General features: G+C 50.8%; 6 protein-coding genes across 6 annotated transcripts; 2 read left to right on the top strand and 4 right to left on the bottom strand.

Annotated features, from left to right (window-relative positions):
• Window positions 1–1,507: 1,507 nt before the first annotated feature.
• Window positions 1,508–2,764, bottom strand: J4E88_004537 (uncharacterized protein; the record flags this gene model as incomplete). Its single annotated transcript, XM_049398182.1, has 1 exon — window positions 1,508–2,764. One exon carries the CDS (start codon window positions 2,762–2,764, stop codon window positions 1,508–1,510), a length of 1,257 nt encoding a protein of 418 aa, XP_049255743.1.
• Window positions 2,765–2,998: 234 nt separating this feature from the next.
• Window positions 2,999–3,896, top strand: J4E88_004538 (uncharacterized protein; the record flags this gene model as incomplete). Its single annotated transcript, XM_049398183.1, has 2 exons — window positions 2,999–3,232; window positions 3,285–3,896. 2 exons carry the CDS (start codon window positions 2,999–3,001, stop codon window positions 3,894–3,896), a joined length of 846 nt encoding a protein of 281 aa, XP_049255744.1.
• Window positions 3,897–3,939: 43 nt separating this feature from the next.
• On the bottom strand, window positions 3,940–5,581 carry J4E88_004539 (uncharacterized protein; the record flags this gene model as incomplete). The annotated part of the gene is made up of 2 exons (XM_049398184.1): window positions 3,940–5,238; window positions 5,471–5,581. The coding sequence occupies 2 exons, from the start codon at window positions 5,579–5,581 to the stop codon at window positions 3,940–3,942; spliced, it is 1,410 nt and encodes a 469-aa protein (XP_049255745.1).
• A 314-nt stretch (window positions 5,582–5,895) lies between these two features.
• On the top strand, window positions 5,896–8,193 carry J4E88_004540 (uncharacterized protein; the record flags this gene model as incomplete). The annotated part of the gene is made up of 3 exons (XM_049398185.1): window positions 5,896–5,988; window positions 6,153–6,303; window positions 6,398–8,193. The coding sequence occupies 3 exons, from the start codon at window positions 5,896–5,898 to the stop codon at window positions 8,191–8,193; spliced, it is 2,040 nt and encodes a 679-aa protein (XP_049255746.1).
• Window positions 8,194–8,323: 130 nt separating this feature from the next.
• Window positions 8,324–12,982, bottom strand: J4E88_004541 (uncharacterized protein; the record flags this gene model as incomplete). Its single annotated transcript, XM_049398186.1, has 3 exons — window positions 8,324–9,108; window positions 9,158–9,223; window positions 9,793–12,982. 3 exons carry the CDS (start codon window positions 12,980–12,982, stop codon window positions 8,324–8,326), a joined length of 4,041 nt encoding a protein of 1,346 aa, XP_049255747.1.
• Window positions 12,983–13,748: 766 nt separating this feature from the next.
• Window positions 13,749–15,502, bottom strand: J4E88_004542 (uncharacterized protein; the record flags this gene model as incomplete). The annotated part of the gene is made up of 2 exons (XM_049398187.1): window positions 13,749–15,304; window positions 15,466–15,502. The coding sequence occupies 2 exons, from the start codon at window positions 15,500–15,502 to the stop codon at window positions 13,749–13,751; spliced, it is 1,593 nt and encodes a 530-aa protein (XP_049255748.1).
• Window positions 15,503–17,293: the final 1,791 nt, after the last annotated feature.

Below are 17,293 nucleotides of genomic sequence, written 5' to 3' on the forward strand. Positions count from 1 at the left end.
ACACGTTATTAATAAGATAGCAATACGTTCTACTAAGATAGCTAATTATAGTTATCTACTCTCTTTAGGCTCTAGCGCTATAGTAAACTATATAAGCTTTTTTATATAAATATAACTAGAAGACGTATCTAATATATTTTAGCCCGCCTATTACGCCTATCTTACTCTACCTACTCTATCTCTTCTATACCTACTCTTTAAGAAGAACGCTAATAGCAAGATCTTAATTTAGTATACTAAGTAGCGCTGTAGGCACACTCTAGAGAATAGTACTCTCTATAGTATAAGTTCTTAAAATATATCTTCTATATATTGCTAATATATTTAGACTATTATAGGTTCTTGTAGCTCTTTTATAACCTACTATATTAACTAGCATAGCTCTATTATCTAGAGTAATACTTACTCTCTAGGTAGAAGGCTTAGCGCTATCTTTATCTATAGTAAAAAGAGTACATAAATATATTATCTATATATTTATAATATGTACCTCTTCTCTTCTAAGTCTTTTTCTCTTTCTACTTTTTTCTTTTTTTTTATTCTTAAAGTTTTTCTCTTTCTTTTTTTACCTTTTTTCTTTATTAGCAAAACGTAATATAATTATAATTCTAATATATTTTAGAGTTCTATTAAATCTTAATAGATAACTATAACTTTAAGTATAACTACCTGCTTAAACAAGTATAAGACAACGCCTTAGTTTAATAAAATATTCTAGCCTAGGTCTAGCACTTTATAAACCTAGTCTACTATTAAAATAGTTATCTTTAAGAATAAGTAACGTATTCTCTACATATTTACTACGCATTTCTATACTTATAATTCTTAGCTTTATCTTACTACTATAAAGAGTATACTTAATACCTATACTTTCTCTAACCTCTACGCTAACTACTATGTTATTAGCTATAGTAAGCTTTCTTAAAATATATTTAATACGCTCTACTAATACGTTACAGCGTACAACTTCTAAGAGAATAAAGATAATAATAAGAATTTCTATCTCTCTTATACTTACTTTAACTAAGCTGTAGGCCTCTAGAGTATCTCTACTAATACTTATACTAACACACTACTCTATAGTAACACGTTTATATTATATTTAGTACATAATTTAATTAGCAATAATAGAACTTTAATACTCTAATATATCTTCTTTACTTACTCTTTTCTATTCTTGCTATAATATCTTGTAAACATGTTGTGTAGTATTTATACTAGTAAGCGCTAGCCTAAAAGAAGTCTTAGCAATAGTTAGGCTAGTTTTTTTAATAGTTAGATAAGCTGCGCTCTTGTATAAGACGTGTATACGGGCGTAAAGCTGCCTTGCGATAGACGTTGGAAACAGCACAGCCCTACGATAAATATAGGTGCGCCCTGGTTGCGGGGCCAAAAGCAGCCACAAGATGTCATCTTTCATGTTTGAGTATGTCCGTGTAGCTAACCATGCGCATGGAGTTGGTTGAACAAACTCTCTCTGTGCACCTCAAGGTCATGCGGCATCGCGTCAATTCGCCTTCCGACCGATACCCATCTTCGCGACTAGAGCCTCCGCGATGTCGCGTGCAAAGTTTTTATCGTTGATCGCGCGCTCGTCCTCGATTATCTCGACCTTACTATCCTGGAGCCCTCTTCTTATCGCATCGAAGAGCGCCGCATCCGCCTTTTCGTCTTGAAACGGCCCATCGGGGACCGCAATCATGCTAATACCCCCCTTTGGAAGCCAAATCTGAACCACCTCAGGGTTCTTTGCATGAGTTTTCAACTTCGCCGCAATGAAATCGCCGACTTGAGTCGCTTCGTCTACGGATGTCCTCATCAGGGTGACGACAGGGTTGTGCTCGTAAAGTTTGCGGTCTTTGTATCGTTCCGGTACCGTGTTCATGGGGCCAAAGTTTGTCATGTCAGTCGCGCCCACGGAGACGATATATGGTATTCCAGCTTCTGCAGGAGCCTCGAGACGATGTTCGCCCGCGCTCATCACACCGCCGGTGATGTGGTCGCATATTTCGGTAGTGGTAAGATCCAGCACTGCATCAAGGCCTCCTTCTTTGACAAGTCGCTCCATTGCTTTTCCACCGTGGCCGGTAGCGTGGAAGACGTACGTCTCAATATTGTAATTCGCCTCCAGATGTGCGCGTATTAAGTCGACGGCTGGAGTAGTAACACCGAACATGGTAATACCAACACGCTTCTTCGTAGATCTAACGGCATCTTCTTGACGGGATGCGTATGCTCGAGCCATGCCGGCGATGGCCGCTCCAGCGTTGCTGAGCACGTTTCGGAGTACCTGATTTAGACCAGCGACATCCACCACGCTGTACATCAGAGTGATATCCGTTTCTCCAACGATGGGTCCAGTGTCACCGCTTGCGACGGTAGAAACGATAAGCTTAGGGAAACCGATGGGTAGTGCAGTCCTCATCACTTCTGCCGCTAGGGATGTGCCACCCGAGCCTCCTGCATTGATGACAGCGTGTATTTTTCCTTCTTCAAACAAATTCTTGACTGCCTTGGTAGCGCGGGCAGCCATCGTCTTGATGACTTCGCCTCGAGGCAAGTCACTAACATCCTCCACGCCACCCTGATCCTTCAGCAGTTGATCTTGACTGATGCTGATGGAACTGTGCCTTATACGCTTTCTACCCACATCCATCAACGTCACGTCGACATTATTTTGTTCTATTTCTTTGCGGAGGAAAAGAAGCTCCTCCAACTTTGTGTCGCAAGTACCGATAAGTACGACGCGTGGGTGAGAAGACATAATGATACAATCATCTGATAAAGAATGCAGAAGGTTGATGTATAAGTATTGAGTGGGTCGTGGATGCGCATGCCAGTGTAATGGCCCCCCGCGCTTGCATTACGTCATCGTGCATACTTCAACAGCGCGACCCAGCATCATCGCTACAGCATCGAGACTTCCGATTACATCTTTTGATAACAGACACCTCATCTCCACTCTAATCAAGAGCTGAAGTACGCTCAGTACGCAAACATGTCACCCCCAAGCGATCGTAAAAGCATATTACAAAATCTCCGCTCGCAGGTCGACAACGGCAATATCATTGTTGGCGCGGGCGCTGGCATCGGACTGAGCGCGAAATTTATCGAAGCCGGTGGCGGCGACCTCATCATCATATACAACAGCGGAAGATACCGAATGGCAGGCCGCGGTTCGCTGGCTGGTTTGATGCCATACGGAAACGCTAATGATGTGGTTCTAGAAATGGTATGCCAGATGGGACAAACAGGTGCTCCCAGTTAGCGGCTAACAATCTCAGGCAGGCGAAGTTCTTCCCATCGTCAAATCCACGCCGGTACTAGCGGGAGTATGCGCTACCGACCCGTTCCGAGACATGTCTCGCTTCTTGAAGCAACTCAAAGACCTTGGCTTCGCCGGCGTCCAAAACTTTCCGACTGTTGGATTGATCGACGGAACTTTCCGGCAGAATCTTGAAGAGACGGGAATGTCTTACGACGCCGAAGTGGACGTCATGAAGATGGCGCGAGAGATGGACCTCCTAACGACGCCGTATGTGTTCAATGTGGAAGAGGCGAAAAAGATGGCGAACGCAGGCGCGGATATTCTAGTCGCTCATATGGGTCTTACAACGAGCGGAAGTATTGGGGCGAGCAGTGGAAAGAGCTTGGATGATTGCGTTAAGCTGATCCAGGAGATACGCGATACTGCAACAGGTATCAAAGAGGACGTCATCATCTTATGTCACGGCGGCCCAATCGCGAAACCAGAGGACGCGGAGTATGTGATCAGCCGAACGAAGGGCGTACATGGCTTCTATGGCGCAAGCTCAATGGAGCGCTTGCCTGTTGAAGACGCGATAACCAATATCACGAAAACATTCAAGGGACTAAAGCCTGGGTCCTCTGCATAGCCTAGTAATCGGGAAATGCATTCGTCATTTTGTGGTTGTGTATCTACAATGTATACCGGAAGTCGGGATGGCGATCGCCAAGTCTACCTGAGTCGATATGTCGGATTCGCTCCTCGATAGACATTACCTCTCTCTTCTTATTAATACCGCGCAAAGTGAAGTACATGAGAGCGTAGCCGCATGCTGCGATTGTGATCGTTGTGATGGAGACAGCGTGACCAATCACATAACGACCATCGTCATTCGTAATACGGTAGATCTGGCCGGCCATGATACCTGCCGAGTTGCCGATCGTTTGTTGCAATCCTATGGCGGTGGCGCGCTTGAAGTATCCCGCGTTGCTGTTGATCACCCAGGTAACGTTCAAACCCACGACACAGTAGATGCCAGTAGCCGTGACAAAGGTCGCAAAGTACAGCACCCCGGTCGAGGACATGGAGACACCCAGCATCATGGCATAACCAATTGAGGTAACCAACGCCAAAGGAACCATGAAGAACGCTCGTCGGTTGAAGTAATCCGAGCAGAAAGCGACGAAAAGATATACTGCCGAGGCCCAGATGTACACGGGCACGGTGAGGAGCTGAGTGCGAATGCTAGAGTATCCAAATCCACGAATGATGACGGGGAGGAATGTCGAGAAGCCGAAGGAGCAGGTATTGGCGCAGAATTGGCAAGCAGAGCTGAGCCATACTTTGGGATCGCGGAAAGCAAGCTTTACTTCCGACTTGTCCAAGGCATCTGTTGTCATCGACTTGCCCTGGTACAATCGTTCGTTCTCGTGTCGGGCGCGAAGCAGAGCCTTTTCGTCTTCGTTTAACCACCACGCGGTCTCGAAATTGTCAGGTAGTAGGAAGATGGTAGCGACACCGACGATGATGGAGATGAGACCCTCCACCAAAAATAGCCAGCGCCAACCAGCTAGTCCTTTTGCGCCATGGAGATTTGTGAGACCGTACGCCAGTAGCCCGCCGAATGCACCGCTTAGTGCAGATGCAACAAAGAGATACGACACCCTCCGCGCTTGCTCCAGAGGCTTGTAGTACATACTCAGGTACAACGTCAAGCACGGAAACAAGCCGGATTCGAAGGCACCGAGGAGCAGGCGGGTAGCGATGAGAGAGGCGTAGTTCTCGATGAAAGCAGCCCCGATAATGACAGCGCTCCAGCCGATGATGAATGTTGGAATTAGGCGGGATGGTCGCAGCTTCTTCAACAATATAGAGGCTGGAACCTCGAAGGCGATATAGGTGACGTAAAAGAGCGTTACGGCAACGTTGAGACGGTTGCCGGTGAGTCCCAGATCCTCGTTCATGCCTGCGATGGCAGCATTTCCTGAGCGCTATCAGCAAATGACCTTGGAAATTATTACTGGGAGATGTGTGTACCGATGTTGGACCGGTCAAGGTAGGCCACCTGAAGCACCCTTGTTAGGTTTGTTGTAGTGAATGAGAGTTTGTATGCATACCAGAAACACCAAGACCATCATCGGAGATAGTATGAGGTCCAGTTTGCGGATGAGCTGTTGATCTTAGTCAGCACGTGATACCCAGTCTTGCGTGCATCGCTTATACCTTCTTCTCAGCGACTGGATCAATATGAATCTCTTCGCTAGCGCCAATTTGGGTATCCTTCTCGTGAACTGAGCCATCAAAGGTCTTATCATCCGGGGTTGGATGCGACATGGTGTCGGTGGTGTCGTCTTCTGCGGGTAGACGAGACGGAAAGCTCATGATACAGGCTTGCGATCCAAACCAGACCCATCTGCCATGACATATACCTTATACCGTTCATCTTGACCTGGGACAACATTATTGCCGATCGGTGCCTAAGGAATTGTCCGACGCGGGAAGATAGCGAGCCCTGCTAAAGTGGGCATGATACGCATGGAGGATGCGCTAGGAACATTGGCAGGCAGGCGTCCGATAGAGATACTATCGGCTAAATCCCAGCGTTATCGGGAATCATCAACATGCCGGAGACGCGATACGAGGCAGAGATGGACAGAGGTGACGAAGGTCCGTCGACGAAGAAGAGGAAGAGAGGTCGACAAGCGAAGAGCTGTGTCGCGTGCCATCGGCGGAAGCAGAAGGTGCGTATGACGTAAGCAGTCGCTCCGAGCTTCGCGGCGCGATAACGCGTTGTGATGACGACCCTCCAACCCAGCCATCTTCGCAGCGCTTCTGTTATGAACGATTGCAATCATTCTACGAGCAATGCTCAATAGAGCGGATAGGTAGCTGATGGCTTACGCAGTGCGACGGAGAGCTGCCATGCTTCAACTGCAGCAGACGCGACGTTGCCTCGAGCTGCACGTACAGCGACGAGGCTGAAGCGCGTCGTCGGCAAACTTCACGTGTCGCCGCTATCCCTCTGAATGACGATATATCCTCAGAGAATCCCACAGGTACGTTTGTATCGGCGCTGGCCTTTGCGCAGCAGAACGCGAGAGCCTTGTCGACACGCTCATTGCAAAGATCGGTGCTAATGTTACCGCGAAGACACACGAACCACTTCCACGCGTGCCAGAAACTCGCCCGAACCCAGAGACGCACAAGTCGGTAATCTCTTCCGCAGTCGAGATGCCCCATCCTTTTTCGGCTCATCCTATTTCGGACCCCAAGCTGCAGCGAAAATAATCGAAGAGCCCGCACCAGATCTTTCCTCCGGCATACGGCATGCTGCGGCCTCGGCGCAATCTTTCCGCGATGTTGGAGGCCCTTTCTCCCAGATCTGGGATCTCCTAGGTTTGCTGCCGCGCAACAAGGCCAGCGTCGATCGCCTCGTACATGTCTTCCTCGACGAGCTGAATTGGACCATAGACGCCATCCATCCTCAATCCTTCAAACTCAAGTATGACGAGTTCTGGGAGCGTAAATTCGGCTTCGATGACTATGCGTCTATCGATCTGAGGTGGCTGGCATTGTTATTTATTGTCCTTGCCTACGGTGTTTTCCTCGACTGCCCCCATCCAAAGAATGGCGAAGTGCAACGTGAGCTTCAAGAGACATCACTACGCTTCTACTGGGCAGCAAGACGCGCTATAGTCATTGCACCAACATTCTACGGAGAGTCGACAGATCTTGTTCGTGCCGGTCTTCTGGTCACACGTTATCTGATCCATTTGCGAAGAGTACCGGAGGCTTGGCTTACGACCAGTTTTGCCATGCGTATGGCCCAAGCACAAGGCATGCATATCGATGGCGAACGTTGGCGTCTCTCGCGTAAAGAGACCGAAACCCGAAGGCGTTTGTGGAGCCATCTTTACACCTTGGATAAGACTATCGCGCTTGCCATCGGTCGTCCCTTCGCCATAGTTGACCAGCAATGTCTCGTCAAGAGAGCCACCAACGTCTGGTTGGACGACCAACTGGACGAGGACGCGTCCGCCATTCCAGAGCTACCCATGTCTGAGCCCACTCTGAGCGTCTACAACTTCCTTGCACACGATTTGGCAAAGATCATCGGCAGCATTCAAGAGCGTTGCTTTGGCCTGTTCACCGTTTCGTACGATACCGTCATTACACTAGATCATGAGATTGTTGAATGGGAGGCGAGGTTACCAGACTACTATCATCTGAAAACCCCGGATACATCTATGGATGGCAAACACCCTTTCCTATACTGGAACCGCTTGCATCTCCACTCCATGTACCACTTCGCCCGCGTCACGCTTCATCGACCGTACTTGCTGCGCCAAAGTATCACCAATCGCTTCAGACATAGTCACGATGCGTGCATATCGTCGGCATGCGCTGACCTTGCCATGCGCATCGATTACTTCCAACAGCCATTGAATGACCGTCTGAAGTGGACTTTGGGTCCACACCACCTCTTCAACAGTGCTTTAGTCCTCGGAATAATCGCTGTCAAAGATCCACACTCGCCTAAATGTCGCGCGATACTAGAGGACCTCTCCGCATATTGCGAGATGCAAAGAGCAGATATCTGGCTCAATGAGTTCGCGCTAGCTGAGGTCAAAATCATTGAACTCTGCATCAAGAAAGCAAATCAGTTTCGTGCTAGTCGTACCGAAACACGTCCCAACACAGCAGACAATGCGCCACCCACCGTGCATGGTGCCAATACCATCGACCTGACATCACCTTATACGGAAGATAGCTCGGCAACGGTGCCAGATCTGCCGGCGATAGGTGCAGGTGGGCCCTTCCAATGGCATGCGCCTCCATGGGGTGACCCATCTTTCACCACCTTGTTTGAGCCAACCGATCTACAACACTGGGAGAATGTACTGGATAACATCACACAAGAGCAGATGCTGTTCGGCTTCCAATAGCACATCACGCTATGTAGACACTGCCGACCCCGTCAATTGTGCAACCATGGTTTTGGCATATCTCGTTGCTCTCTAAGGAGATGGTACTGTTTCACTTGTATGTCATGTAGCCTCGCTGTCGGTATATACTCTAAGCTTCCTCATAAGCTACGGGTGTAACCAGACTTCCCATACCATGACTCATTACAATCCTCAGATCATCTCCCGGTTTGAGCCATACCTTCGGCACCTTGCTCACACCGATTCCATGCGGCGTACCCGTCATGATTACAGTACCTGGCTCCAGCGTCGTTCCCTGGCTCAGATATGCCACTATTTCTGGTATGCTGAAGATCATATCGTTCGCCAGCGAATATTGCATAGTCTCGCCGTTGAGTACCGTCTTCAGCTCAATGTCGCCTGGGTTTGGTATCGAAGACGCCGATACCAAGCATGGCCCCAGTGGCGCGAAGCCATCGAAGCCCTTGCCGAACCCCCATTGCGCTCCGTTAAACTGGTGGACTCGCGCGGTTACGTCATTCGAACATGTGTAGCCCAGCACGTAATCCATCGCATCTTCTTTACTCACGTTCTTGGCTAGCTTCCCGATGACAACCGCAAGCTCGGCTTCGTAATCGGCCTGGCCATCTGTCGCCTGATGTGGAATGACCAAAGGTGCGTTTGGCGAACCGAGGCATGTTGAAGGCTTGAAGAAGAGAGTTGGGTGGTCGGGAAGGTCCAAGTTCATCTCTTTGGCATGTTTCCGATAATTCAGGCCTATACAGCGGATCGTTCCAACTTCGGCTTTTGAAAGCGGTGGCAATAGTCTTGATATCGTGTAGGTCACTAGTGTTGGCTGGGTGTCCACGGAGAGTACGGTCGACCCGGTGAACACGCGGACTTTTACTTCTGATCCTGAAGTAAGGGCTGCGCCGACTGCAACGTATTAGCAACAACGGGCAATAAAGACAAAAGATCGACATACCATCCAATTCGGCATCGATGGGCTCGCCGATGTGCTCAGCACCGTCCTCGGTCGCGACAAACCGCACTAAACGACTCCAACTCTATGCAGCGTTAGCAGGGCTCTTTGACTATTCCCATTGATTTCCTACCGTCCTCATACCACCTGCGATATCTATAGACCCCATGCTTCCAAATTTTAAGAAATCGATCGATGGAACTTTGAGAAATCGCTCAACGAGGTATTTCGTGCCTGGCTCTTGGATACTTATTCCCTTCTAGTTCGCAGCACAACAGTTATTCTCGTTACGACGGCATGCATCTCCGCTGCTTATCGATCGGGAATTGATGGACAGGCCGACACCCCTGCTTGAGTGGGTCACTACCCCACCACTCATACGCGCGATGTCGGGTAACGTTATCTGAGGCGTTCTTTCCCGGTTGACAAGCAAACCAAACGTATAGCCATTGAGCTGCAAGCCTATTAGAGCCGTGCCACGACGCAATGACGATGCGACAACAGCACTGCAAACCTTTCCGAGACGAGAAACGATATACAATTATTTGCGATACTTGCTACAACGATGCTGAAATAGTCAGACGGGGACTCTCCCTCTACTCCAGGCTTCACTTCTCTGTGCCTTCTCAACCTTCAACACTGCTTCCGTAACGCCTTTTGGGTGTCCTTCTCCTTCTTTTTGGCCCTGGCATCTGAGTTCAGCCTTTCATGCTGCACGTGCGGCGGGCGGGCATAGGTCTGCTCGTATTGCCCACGCAGCGGCTCCATTATCACAGGATTGCCTACTTGACCCATCATGCCCAGATCCATCATCGATCGTGAGCTGAACTCGTCGATGCGACGTTCACCAGGAGGCACGTTCGCCAAGCTCGTGTCGATTGGCCCAAATTGACTGCGGCGGTTCAAATCGACGTTGATCCGCCGAGGTGTTGGGGGTGTCACCGTCATGGAATCCGGTGAGCCCATCGTTGGTTCCTGGGTCAGATTCATGCCAGGAAAATGCACTGGTTGCTGCACCCACCCAGACCCCTCTTCTTGCTCGCCAAGCATACGCCTCGTCATCGGATTCCGGCTGCGAGGAGGCGGTGGTCGTCGTGATGGTGTTACACCTGCAGAAGGACTGGCCAGCTCCAAAGGCTTTGGTGGAACAGGAGGAGGCTGCTTGCGAATGTCCAGCGGCTGAGGGCGCAATTCGGAAGCGCACCGGAAACTATCCATCGAGCTTCTCACTCTCGATTGACAGACACTAGGCGGAGTTACTGCATTGCCGTTCACGTCCGAAATCTGGGACACGATCGATCGATCCAGCGACATTGGCCTCGACGGCATCGTCGCTGTCAGCGGAGGTGACGTTACCGATCGCTGCAATGTAGATGGTCGAGGAGTGTCGACCTCTTCACTCTGCTGTCCGGACATTTCTGATTGCAGCGGCCTTGTGGTTTCAGGTGTGCTCAAACCCGAACGCGTTGGATCTGCGTTCACGACGTGCAGACGCTGTCTCGCAGGCCAAGGACTGGCGATAGTGCCCACGTCGTCATGAGCCAGAGAAACAGGAAAACGGTCAATTTCCCTCGCTTCGTTGGTCATAGCATTTCCAGCTGATTTGGAAGACCTGGCAGGAAATATCTTTCTCTTGTTCTTCCAAAGGTTGCTTGTCGCTTCAGCTACACCCTTGACGTAGAACTCTGCCCCTTTCTGCTCGACAGCTTTCATGCCCTTGTTGGTCTGCCTGTTCTTGTTGAAGACTTGCTTCAGCAGATTCTGGGAGGACTTGGGCGCTTCGGGAAAGTTATTGATGGTCACATTGACCGGAGCGTTGAAGATGTTTTTTACCGCCGAGCCCTCCTGTAAGCCAGACGAGATCACGTCCGTCGGACCCGCAACATCGGCAGCAGTTGCTGGCGCCGGGTGCTTAGCAAAAGCAGAGGTGGCATGCTGAGACATTGCAACCGGCTTCCGCGCAACACTACTACCCTGAGATGTTCGAGACGAAGGTGGTCGAACGGCAGATGAGGCTTCGCTTGGTAATGAAGACGCCGAAAAGGGTGTAAACGGCCGAGGTTCTGGTCGATCGCGCTCACGACTTTCTAGATCCTGATTTCGATGGTTCCAGAGATCGGAGAGAGCAGACTGTGGCCTTATCTGGTGCTGAACTGGCTGCGTTTCCTGGGCTGTGAAGAATGTTCCCCCGGACGATACCGTATTCAGCCGACTCGGTACACCACTTGCTTGCGACGATGGCGGATATGCGCCAGGGAACGATTCGCTTCGCGTAGACACATTGATTCCCTGCAGATGACTGTTACCCGCAGTTTGGCCCTGGAATGAGGGCACTGAAGACACATTGCTGGATCCCCTGTTACCCAACGGGCGTCGAGACACGACACTTTCTTGCACAGGCGTCTCAGAAAATGCTCTCGCCACGCTGCGAGGTGCTCTACTGCTCGCATACGAAGGAGGGTATGCTCCTGGAAGTAAAGGAGTCCCAGCGATCGGCCTTGAATCGAGCACCGTACTAGCAGCCGCCGAACCGGCCTGGGAAGGAGACGGAGGATAAGCGCCGGGATATCGGGGAGGCGCTTCGCTAGTCTGCGACTCGTTCGGGATATCATGGGGTACTTCAAACGACTCCAATCTGCGCGCAGGGTTCTCTTCTACCGTATGATACGACGGCGGACGACCTGATGAAATTGATCGAATAGACGATCTGCTTCTATCAGAGGCTGGTGGTGTAGGAAGTGCGCCAGGTGAGTATGGAAGCCTGACATCCAGCCTGCTGTGATCCGTCGTGACGATGTTAGAACGTTGGGCTTGGGCTTCTGCCACTGATCGAAGACTTGCTGGCCGCGATGCAGATGCCTCTGAGATCGGCGTTAAAGGCCGATAGAGTACGTTCGGATTGTCAATGACCTCCCGAGCATCGGCCACACTCCTTTGTTCCTGCTCAGTCACCGGACCCGGAGGATAGGACGCCATGGCTCCCAACACTGGGCGGTCTTCTGGAGACTGGGTAGCCGATGGCTCGTTCGATGGTGCAGAGGTCCGTCCGTGCTCGTTCACCCAGCGCAGCATATCCTCTCGATCTTGCCCGACCTGTGCAACTTCCCGAGAATGCTCTTCATCTTGACTTTGTCTTAAAGCCATCTGCAGCTGCTCGTCTTCACTCAAGCCGCGCACAGCGTATGTCTCCAGAAGTCGTGTAGACCGTTGTGCATGTTGCTGCTCAATCTCGGCTGCCACTTTGCTCTCGACAATAGTCTGATCTAAGGTCTCTTGATCTAGTCGCGCAGCTTGAGCCCGAGCTCGCTCATCCTTCAGTGACTGTAATTCAGCTTTCCGGGTAGCCTCACGCTCTTGATCGGCAGCTAGTGCTTCACGCCCCGACTGTCTTTGAGCTTCAAGAAGGCGTTGTTGGTCCGCCTCAATGTCTGCATTGCGTCTCCGCTCCGCCTCTTCTGCCTCTGCCTGGCTAATGGACAGCGCAACAAAAGTATGCTCGCGTTCTTGATCGGCAGCTCGTGCTTCGAGCTCCGACTGCCTTTGAGCCTCGAGAAGGCGTTGTTGATCCGCCTCCGCGTCTGTATTGCGTCTCTGGGCCGCGTCTTCTGCTTCTATCCGGCTAATGTCGAGCGCAACAAGAATCTCCTCGTCCTCCGCCTCGAATTGTCTTGTGACACTAGCGCTCGTTGGACGCGGTGGTACCCCGATTCCCGCGGAAGCTCGACTTGCTTCAAGGGCACGATTCAGATCTTGTTCTTCCCTCATCTGAGCATCGGCCGCGACCCAGGCCATGTCTTCCGGACCGTATTCTTCGTTCAAGTTGGACATTGCGACGATCGGAGTTTGGCCTTGGGGTCGCGCGATGCGGGCAGAGTCCGTCGGGTCGGCGCAGTCTTTTAGGCGCTTGTCGGAAGATGTGAGGAAGGGGCGATGTGCGAGGGGAGCGGTGGTCGCGGTACAGCCGTTGAAACCAAGACTTTGAGAGCGCTGGTGGGTGTAAGGGTGGAGGGGAGCCAAGGTGCTTGAGTGTAAGAGACGGGCTATTTATCAGTAGAAGAAGCACCCTCTGGGTGCCCGTGCTCACTTGCATCTCCTGAACGGGCCCATGGCGAGGTGATATAATTTTCGCAACGTCATAGCAGCTCTGGAAAGCCTGCAATGACAGACGCTGGCCATGTGTGGTCATAGCAATTTCCGGACAGTGAGGCAGAGAGCTCACTTAGCGTGAAGACCACTGGAAGAACCCCGAACATCGTGACCGATAAGTGATTTGAAAGCTTGGACTACCATATACTGTTGTATTGTATATACTGACGAAGAAGGTGGACCCACTCAACCGTTGATGCGAGGTCGTAGCGTCAACATATAGCATACGAAACATCACTTTCCCCGCCCAAGAGGTTTGTGTGTCGACACATTCGTTGCTGTTTGCATGCGCGCTTGTGTTTGGTGTTTGGCGTAGGGCTCTTTCCGCTGACGCCGTTGCTCTGTTTGCGCGACCACTCTTCGTCTTCAGTCGCTAGTATTTAATCGCTCTCAAATTTGGTATTTGTTGCAATTCGACTGGGTTTCATGTCCAGAAGCAGTCCACCAGCTACAATCCACATCCTGTAGTCAACACGTCCACGACTTGCTTTCGGAACTCAATCATGCCTTCAACTGGATCTTCATAGTGCCAAGTAAGACACTTTGACACGACTTGCGCGTAAGCCTTTCCCATCTCTCTCTCGATTTCGGTACTATTGGCCCAATCTAGTATCGCATTGTGTATACGATTAAAGAGATCCTGCTGCTGTACTATGCCGAAGATCGGGAACTTCTCTATGCGGCGGGCGAAGACTTTCGCCATTGTCCGCCATAGTCCAAGCTCTAGAAGAACCACGCCCAGTGAGTAGATCTCGTGCTCGTTAGAATATTCTGAAGATGGTCGGCCAAAACGGGCATGGTGACGGTACAGATTCGGCTCCAATGAGAAGTGCGTTGCTTCGAGGGGCTGCAGGACACCCCAGCCAACGAAGAAGGGAGACAACTCGAGATCGTTGAACGATCTCGGCAGCATTACGATGCTGCGCGACTGTAAGTTCCCATGAACCCAACCTGAGGCATGCGACTCGAGTAGTGTGCTTGTCAGCGCCCTTGCAATGAGGAAGCGACTTCCTATCGAGGGCCTCGCGGTCGGACCCTTCGAGATCATGTCATACAAAGACGGTGGGTTTGATGCCCAAGGATGACTTTGCGGAGCGCGGTAGATGATCAGACTCCTTCTGTTGAGTGGATCATCGATGAACCCCATACAGCTTAATGTATGCAGCTGGTAGCCGTTCTGGGCGTCGCTCTTGACGGATACGTCAGTATGATGAGGAGCCTGTAGCAACCACGTCAAGTGACACATGTACTCAGCAGGCGTCTCATCGTCCGATCGCGTTTCAACAAGAACGTCGACTTCATCTCCACCGTCATCGTATATCGTCTTGATCAGGCCGTGGGATGGCTGCCCAGTGCTAATCGTTTCTCTGAGCGCGCCAACGAGCCCAGTATAGTCGCTCAAAGGCTCTGCACCTGCTCGATGCTGGCGTTCGAGTTGTTCTGCCACGCCAAGGATAGCAGCCTGCCTGGAATTACCAAATCCTGGATCCGGAGGTCCGATGCCAAGGAAGACAATTTCCAGAGTTTGACGAAGCCGATGCGTCCATTGCAAGCAATTCAAGGTGAGAGTGGCCATCTCCTCTTCTCCAAACAATGCTTTGTATAGCCCTGGCCGTGCCTTTTCTCGCCAGAGTTGCGAGCGTTCTTTCATTTCCTCTCTCCAGCTCTTCTTTTCATGCTGAACATCTAGTGACGCGGCGCGACCGCGCTTCAGATCCTCAATGCTTCTTTGCCCCGCACCGGGGGTGGGACTCTTGCCGATGTACCTCCACGCCTCCCGGTGCGCGGCTAGAGACTTGTTGAGCGAGTAAAGAGAGTGCTCGACATCACTTGGTAAGATACGATGCAAACGACTGTCGCGTAAAACTCCAGTTAAGTCGCTGAAGCAGACATTCGAAAACACATCCAAGAACACAAGCGTCTCGTTCAAAAAGTTCGTTGTATTAGTTACGCCGCTTGTGTCTTTCGTGACGTCGCGGACAAAGATCAAAGTTGCGCAAATGACTACAGCGACGTTAGCATCGTGAATACAACCCCATTGTCTTCTATTCTGTATTTGAGAGCAGACAAACGATTAGTCAAAACCTTTCTAGTTCAGCCATCTCTTGCACAATGTCGTGGAATGCATCCAGCTTAGAACAGCTGTTGTTGACGGTAACACGTACGATGAAGGAGTTCGAGAGATGCGCTGACATGGTCCATAGCGTCCTATCGTATTTGGATGGCGTCGCGAAATGCCCAACAAAGTTTGACCTAAATAGCTGTCGATCGAATGCAATGAAGTCGCAGGAAGTGAGAAGTGCATTAGCGGCGCAAGCTGTCACGAGGGTGAGCGAACGGCAGTGCGGCGTCCCATCCTCGCGCTAAGCCACCACGCGGGCGCGTTGCACCCAGCTAAGATTAAGTTACCCCGCCGCCGCATGGCTGTTACAAACGACTACGAAACGTGATGGGCAGAATCCTGACGTGATTTGACGAAAACAAGTAGAAGGAGACGAGAAGCTGGAAGGGAAGTGGGAAGATTGGCAGCTATCCAAGGTCGGGCGCGCGTTCGCGATGGGGACGTCATTGCCCGTGCACAGTTTCGAAGACACTACCTAGGTAAACTCACCGGGGCAGTATGTGCGGACTTGACGGGACATTCGCATTTGCGTCGCGTCTTCTCTTCTCACGATTGTCAGTTTGCAAGATGCGAGATAGTCCACTTATATGGTTTGGATTAAGTACATAGTCATTCTACACTACCTTGGTACCCGCCAAATAGACAGCACGTGACTGACGTCATCGATCGCGCGAGATGTGCGGGCCCCCTTCCCTCTCGACCTATGTTCTCACGATGCCAGGAGACCACCTTACGAAGAGGTCTTCATAAGCTCAACATCTACGCGGCTTCTATCCTACGATATGGTGGCTGTATATCATCTGGTTAAATGCCCATGATGTCACGTGGTATTTTCAAGACGTCCATCTCGATTAGAAGCCGAAATTAGTACTCCTCCGTTTGCCGCGTTTCGCGCTGTACACGTCTCCAGTACTCGGTCTACTGGGTTTGCTTCTTTGCTCATCCAAGTCAGAGCTTGTGAAGCGCCGAAAGAGTCTCCGTGCAAGACCAGGCCGCTTCTCTCTTTCCCGTTCCCAATCCCTACTCCGCCCTCCTTGCTCGTAATCGATTACCTCGGGGATGCCCCCACCGCTATCTGCATATGATTCTGTCATATCCGGTCCTTGTGGTTTATCACGAAGTCGACCGTGCACGCCTGCTCTACCAGAGCGCCAGGAGTAGCTAGAGCCGATCGACTCGTTTGGAGAAGTTGAGCGTTTACTTGGTGACGCGATTATCCGCATGGGAGCGGACCGGAGGAGCTTCGCTGGACGAACACGTATCGTTGAGTGTCCTTGCGATGGCGAGCCGGTCAAGCCAGTTGGGGGCAATGCTGTAGCCAAGTTGCTCACATCAAGCGAGTGCAGACTCGAAGAGGTCGAGCTGTGTGTTGAGCTGCGGATGAGGTCGTTGTCTGTCATGCTGATGTCTACAGCACCTGCTGATAGTATTGTGTGAGGTCGATTCAAGCCAACTCTCTGGATGCGGTCATCGCGATGGCTCTGCTTCGCATTCTCCTCGCCAGTGAAACTGGACGATCCTATTCCTAGCTCGGGTACGAAGTTTTGCTGCCTACCGTCTGTCGAATCTGTTTCGGTCTGCGGGCGCGTTTGCCATTCTTGCGAAGACTGCCGCGACATCTGCGCTGCTAAGGAAGGTGTACCAATGACTTGGATTGTAACAAAGAACACTGGGTATTATTGCTAGCGCACACTACTGTTGTCGAGTAGAGTGATGTGATCGACACACTGTATGGGCAGTGTGAATGAATAGTACGGTCCATAGTACCGTTGCCGGAGCGATTACCCACATAGGCGATCACCGGAAGACAATGAAACAGCTCTATCAGTGCTGCACTCGCAACGTGAGTAGAACAGTCTGGTCGAGTGTGT

Source organism: Alternaria novae-zelandiae (genome assembly GCF_023758075.1).
Source record: "Alternaria novae-zelandiae strain BMP 2774 chromosome Unknown scaffold_8, whole genome shotgun sequence".
Classification (NCBI taxonomy): Eukaryota; Fungi; Ascomycota; class Dothideomycetes; order Pleosporales; family Pleosporaceae; genus Alternaria; species Alternaria novae-zelandiae.